Source organism: Seriola lalandi, unplaced genomic scaffold (genome assembly GCF_002814215.2).
Source record: "Seriola lalandi dorsalis isolate HSWRI2012SDOR001 ecotype SW California unplaced genomic scaffold, Sedor1 jcf7180002053478, whole genome shotgun sequence".
Lineage (NCBI taxonomy): Eukaryota > Metazoa > Chordata > Actinopteri > Carangiformes > Carangidae > Seriola > Seriola lalandi.
Genome location: NW_019524031.1, coordinates 84088 through 90690, shown reverse-complemented (window position 1 = coordinate 90690; position 6603 = coordinate 84088). Strand labels below are relative to the sequence as shown.

At 43.2% G+C, this 6603-nt stretch overlaps 1 protein-coding gene across 1 annotated transcript in view; it reads left to right on the top strand.

Annotated features, from left to right (window-relative positions):
• Window positions 1–1232: 1232 nt before the first annotated feature.
• The window catches only part of LOC111651178 (actin-related protein 3B-like), a 12188-nt gene continuing 6817 nt past the window's right edge, over window positions 1233–6603 (top strand). The window contains exons 1-5 of the mRNA XM_023401139.2: window positions 1233–1308; window positions 1922–2067; window positions 3410–3465; window positions 3575–3699; window positions 6440–6550. Of these exons, the coding sequence (XP_023256907.1) occupies window positions 2024–2067; window positions 3410–3465; window positions 3575–3699; window positions 6440–6550 (336 nt within the window). The 5' untranslated portion in view covers window positions 1233–1308; window positions 1922–2023. The remainder of the gene's footprint in view (window positions 1309–1921; window positions 2068–3409; window positions 3466–3574; window positions 3700–6439; window positions 6551–6603) is intronic.

Sequence of the window (6603 nt, the reverse complement as noted above, 5' to 3'; positions counted from 1 at the left end):
GTGGGATTCCCCTCCAACGATCCTCTCACTGCCAGACTCCCGCCACAAAACGTCTACATGAAAGTGTCCAAAGGAGGAGGAGGATGATGAAGGCTTCTTGATTCTCTGTCCCGGCTCTGTCCCGGCTCTGTCTCGGCTCTGTCTCGGTTCTGTCTCGGTTCTGTCCCGGCTCTGTCCTGGATCTGTCCCGGCTCTGTCTCGGCTCTGTCCTGGATCTGTCTCGGCTCTGTCTCGGTTCTGTCTCGGTTCTGTCCCGGCTCTGTCCTGGATCTGTCCCGGCTCTGTCTCGGCTCTGTCCCGGCTCTGTCTCGGCTCTGTCCTGGATCTGTCCCCCCCTGTCCTCAGTCTCATTCATGCTCTCATTGCCCCTAGATGCGCGCGCATGTGAGCGTGCACGTTTAAGTTGTTTAATTTTGATTTCCTTATTTGTGTCTATTATTATTAGTCATAGTACATAGTGCATTATACATGTAGTAGTAGTAGTATTAATAATAGTAGTAGTTAGCAGCAGTATTGATACTTGTCTTTGTATTAGTATTAATATTAATAATAGTATTATAAGTATTAGTATTTGTAAATATTTCATGAGTCTAATACTTTCAGTAGTGGTACTCCTGGTAGTATTGGTAGTGTATTATTTTATCAGTATTTCTAGTAGTAATGTTAATAGTACTAGTATTGTAGTAGCATTAACAATACTAGTATTCTAGTATAGTACTAGTCATAGTATATTAATATTATAGTATATACACACAATCCTAGTGCTTGAAGCAGTTTTATTAGTTGTAGTAGTAACAGTAAGTCTAGAAGTATAATTGTAGTAGTGGTATCATTACAGGTAGTAATACTTGTAACTCAGTAGTAATGGAAGGTTCATAGTAGTAATTGTTATAGTAGTATTTGTATTATTATAGTTAGTGTCATCAGTGTAAGTTATTGTTCCAGTAGTATTAATAGTAGTTCTATTTATAGTATGAGTTTTTGTAATGGTAGTATTAGTAGTATTAGTAGTAGTAATTATCCTCCTTTGTCCTTTTGTACATGTTACACATGACAGAGTGTGACAGGGTTTTTTTTAATAGTTTTAGATTTAATGTTTTAATGTGATTTAAATGTGGTATAAATATGTAGTTTTACTGTAGTATAAATGTAGTTTAAATGTGGTTTTACTGCGGTATATATATATGTGATCAGTGTGAGTCGTTGTTGTGTTTGGCGCCACCTGCTGGAGTGACTGTAGATGACAACGTGTTACTGTCGCGTGTGTTCCAGCATCATGGAGGAGAGTCACTGCAGTCCCAGGTTCAGGTACTTGTACTTCACTTTACTCTCTGCTGTGTACTAGTACTGCAGCTCACAGCTCAGTCAGATTCACTTCAGATTACTGAGATGATTCATTGATTATCAGTTAATGATCAGAAAGTAATCAGAGACTGCTGATAACTGATCAACCACTTCAGTCAGTGTTGATGTTAAACACCAAATATTTCAGTCACACTGATCAGACTGATCCAACACCGATAATCAATAATCAGCAGATGCATACGTCATACATCACGTTACCTACATTTATTATTGTTAGGATTGTTATTATTATTATTATTGTTGTTGTTGTTGTTGTGTGTCATCACCACTAGGAGGCGGAGGTGAGTTGTGTGTTCAGTTACAGGCAGCGATATTTACAGTGTAGTTGACATCACGTGAACGTAACACACACAAACACTCTCTCTCTCTCTCTCTCTCTCTCTCTCTCTCTCTCTCTCTCTCTCTGGTTACCGAGGCCGTGTCAGATGTGTTTCTATTTTCTCCTCCTTTCCCTCCGACCCGGAACTGCTCTGAGAGAGCGAGAGGGGACGGTCCAACACACAGGTATTACATTTCTCTCACTCTCTCTCTCTCTCTTTCTGTCTCTCCATCACAGTGGTCTAACTCCGCCACGCGCTCTCCGCTCTGCACTCATCCGGTCACAACAACAACCACCGACCGCCCCGCGGCCCGGACCGAGCCGGACCTGAACCCCAACATGTCCCTGCAGCTGCCTCCGTGCGTGATAGACTGCGGGACCGGGTGAGGACACACGCACACTGTACACAGTAAAGACTGTGACGTCATGTGTGTTTTTATGAACATCATCATGATCATGTGTGTAGAGAGCACGCCTCTGTGTGTGTGTGTGTGTGTGTGTGTGTGTGTGTGTGTGTGTGTTGTTTTGGTTGTTATTAAAGGAACAGTTCAACTAAAATAAAGTCAGCAGAGGTGATCAGTCAATAATAATGATAATAATAATGATGATGGATTTTGATTCTGAATTGGTTCATGGCCTATGTAAGGACTGGACCCGGGACTGGACCCGGGACTGGACCCGGGACTGGACCCGGGACTGGACCCGGGACCCTCAGGATGACTCTGTTTTGTTTCAGCATCATTAGAATGAATCACCTCATCAGGGGGCTGGTCTCTGGGGACATATTGACTCTGCAGAAAACCATGTCCTGCTGTTTGACAGACGCTGTTGGAACGGGGACAGTCGGTGTGTGAGGCCCCGCCCACTGATCTGTGATCAGTCTATTCTGGTCTGAATGTAGGACAGCTGCAGGAAGTGGAACAGGAGCTGGACTCTCAGAGACAGACTTCAGATTGACAGAGTTTGAATTCAGCTGCTGCACAAACCAGTTCTCCTCTTATTGTCTTAAGTCTGACTGTGGTGCAATGAATTCTGGGTAAATTAAGACTCTTGTAAGACATGTTTGTGTTTGGGAGGAATTCAACAGCTACAGGAGGTTTTACTGAAGAGAAACAATAATAAACAAAATGGCGGCCATCTCTGAAAACTCTTTCCTTTCTCTTTGCTCAAAGTATGAGCCATGCTTACCTGTTGTTGTTGTTGTTGGGTGCTGCCGGTCAGCGCATGTGTCATTGATTGTTACCATGGTAACACTGGTCTCAGACCTGAGTTAGTTTGCAGGTGAAGGTGGAGCTGCTCACAGCTGCAGAGACTAAAAACAGCTGGTGACACTGGTCCCAGTATAACACTCAATGGTTCCTGGTTCTAGTGGGAACAAGAGAGGAACAACTGAAAAGTGTCCGCCCTGTTTCTTACTGCAACTCACCAATATTTTCATTATTGATTATCTGCTGATTATTTTCTCAGCCAAACAATTGATTATTGGTTTGTAAAGATCAGAACATTGTTTTTTTCGTCCAACAGAACAAACATCAAAATGATTGAACATGAATTAAGATCACTCAGCTGGAACCAGAAAGTGTCCCATGAGAAAAGTTTTGTTCATTGTGTTCTGATACATGACCTGACCAAAGGTTCCTCAGAGGCACTTCCTGGGTCCAGAAACAGATGTTGGGAACCTCTGCTTCACTGTTTCCTAACAGAGTTTCATGTGTGTGACTGCAGGTACACAAAGATCGGCTATGCTGGAAACACAGAGCCACAGTTCATCATGCCCTCCTGTAAGAACCACTCACAACAACACATAACTTTGACCTGACCTTTGACCTTTGACCTCCCTCTGCTTGAGAACACCTAAATCACATGTTTGTGTGTGTGAATGTGAACCAGGCATCGCCATCAGGGAGTCGGCCAGCGTGGGAGAACAGGCCCAGAGGAGGCTCGTACGAGGAGTCGACGACCTCGACTTCTACATCGGAGACGAAGCCGTGGACAAACCTAACTACGCAACTAAGGTGGGTTCTCTCATGTTCTACTGCTGGTGATGAGGTCAACCACCTTTCTTTATTCCTGTCTTCATGTTCTCCTCCTGTGTTCATCATGTTCTCCTCTGTCTTCATGTTCTCTTGTTTTCATGTCCTCTTGTCTTCATCTTCTCCTCCTGTCTTCAACATGTTCTCCTGTTTTCATATCCTCTTGTCTCGTCTTCTCCTGTCTTCATGTTCTCCTCCTGTCTTCATGTTCTCCTTCTGTCTTCATCGTGTTCTCTTGTTTTCAGGTTCTCCTGTCTTCATATCCTCTTGTCTTCATGTCCTCTTGTCTTTATCTTCTCCTCCTGTCTTCAACATGTTGTCCTGTTTTCATATCCTCTTGTCTCATGTTCTCCTGTCTTCAGTTCTCCTCCTGTCTTCATCATGTTCTCCTGCCTTCATGTTCTCTTGTCTTCATGTCCTCTTGTCTTCATGTTCTCCTCCTGTCTTCATGTTCTCCTTCTGTCTTCATCATGTTCTCTTGTCTTCATGTTCTCTTGTCTTCATGTCCTCTCGTCTTTATGTTCTCCTGTCTTTATGTCCTCTTGTCTTCATGTTTTCATGTTCGCCTCCTGTCTTCATCATGTTCTCCTGTCTTCATGTTCTCCTTCTGTCTTTATCATGTTCTCCTGTCCTCATGTTCTCCTTCTGTCTTTATCATGTTCTCCTGTCTTCATGTTCTCCTCCTGTCTTCATGTTCTCCTGTCTTCATGTTCTCCTGTCTTTATGTTCTATTGTCTTCATGTCCTCTTGTCTTCATGTCCTCCTGTCTTCATGTTCTCCTGTCTTTATGTTCTCTTGTCTTCATGTCCTCTTGTCTTCATATTCGCCTGTCTTCATGTCCTCCTGTCTTCATGTTCTCCTCCTGTCTTCATCATGTTCTCCTGTCTTCATGTTCTCCTCTGTCTTCATGTTGTTCCGTCTTTATGTCCTCTTGTCTTCATGTTCACCTCCTGTCTTCATCATGCTCTCCTGTCTTCATGTTCTCCTTCTGTCTTTATCATGTTCTCCTGTCTTCATGTTCTCCTCTGTCTTCATGTTCTCTTGTCTTCATGTTCTCCTCCTGTCTTCATGTTCTCCTGTCTTGATGTTGTCCTTTTGTCTTCATGTTCATCTGTCTTCACGGTCTCCTGTCTTCATGTTCACCTCCTGTGTTCATCATGTTCTCCTGTCTTCATGCCTCCTTCTGTCTTTATCATGTTCTCCTGTCTTCATGTTCTTCTGTGTTCATGTCCTCCTGTCTCATGTTCTCCTTCTGTCTTTATCATGTTCTCCTGTCTCATGTTCTCCTCCTGTCTTCATGTTCTCCTGTCTTCATGTTGTCCTCTTGTCTTCATGTTCTCCTGTCTTTATGTTCTCTTTTCTTCATGTCCTCTTGTCTTCATCTTCGCCCGTCTTCATGTCCTCCTGTCTTCATGTTCTCCTCCTGTCTTCATCATGTTCTCCTGTCTTCATGTTCTCCTCCTGTCTTCATCATGTTCTCCTGTCTTCATGTTCTCCTCTGTCTTCATGTTCTTCTGTCTTTATGTTCTCTTTCTTCATGTCCTCTTGTCTTTATCTTCTCCTGTCTTCATGTTCTCCTGTCTTTATGTCCTCTTGTCTTCATGTTCACCTCCTGTCTTCATGATGTTCTCCTGTCTTCATGTTCTCCTTCTGTCTTTATCATGTTCTCCTGTCTTCATGTTCTCTTGTCTTCATGTTCTCCTCCTGTCTTCATGTTCTCCTGTCTTCATGTTGTCCTCTTGTCTTCATGTTCTCCTGTCTTCACAGTCTCCTGTCTTCATGTTGTCCTCTTGTCTTCATGTTCTCATCCTGTCTTCATCATGTTCTCTTGTCTTTATGTACGCTTGTCTTCATGTCCTCTTGTCTTCATGTTCTCCTGTTTTAATGTTCTCCTCCTGTCTTCATCATGTTCTCTTGTCTTCATCTTCTCCTGTCTTCATATCCTCTTGTCTTCATGTCCTCTTGTCTTTATCTTCTCCTGTCTTCATGTTCTCCTGTCTTTATGTCCTCTTGTCTTCATGTCTTCATGTTCTCCTCCTGTCTTCATCATGTTCTCCTCCTGTCTTCTTCATGTTCTCCTTTCTTCTTGTCCTCTTGTCTTCACGTTTTGCTCTGTCTTCATGTTCTCCTGTCTTTATATCCTCTTGTCTTCATGTTCTCCTACTGTCTTCATCATGTTCTCTTGTCTTCATCTTGTCCTGTCTTAAAATCCTCTTGTCTTCATGTCCTCTTGTCTTCATGTTCTCCTGTCTTCATGTTCTCCTCCTGTCTTCATCATGTTCTCTTGTCTTCATCTTGTCCTGTCTTTATATCCTCTTGTCTTCATGTTCTCCTCCTGTCTTCATCATGTTCTCTTGTCTTCATCTTGTCCTGTCTTCATATCCTCTTGTCTTCATGTCCTCTTGTCTTCATGTCTTCATGTTCTCCTCCTGTCTTTTTCATGTTCTCCTGTCTCCATGTCCTCTTGTCTTCACGTTTTCCTGTTTTTATGTTCTCCTATCTTCATGTTGTCCTCTTGTCTTCATGTTCTGTTCCTGTCTTCATCATGTTCTCCTGTCTTCATGTTCTCCTGTCTTCACATTCTCTTCTGTCTTTATGTTCTCCTGTCTTCATGTCCTCTTGCCTTCATGTCCTCTGTCTTCATGTTCTCCTGTCTTCATGTTTTCCTCTGTCTTCACGTTCTCCTGTCTTCATGTTCTCTTCTGTCTTGGTTCTGGTCCAGTGGCCGATCCGTCATGGGATGGTGGAGGACTGGGATCTGATGGAGAAGTTTATGGAGCAGGTTATCTTCAAATACCTTCGAGCTGAACCTGAGGACCACAGCTTCCTCATGGTGGGTGGACACTGTGTTTTTTACTGTCTCCGGGTGCTGCTGCTATGGAAACC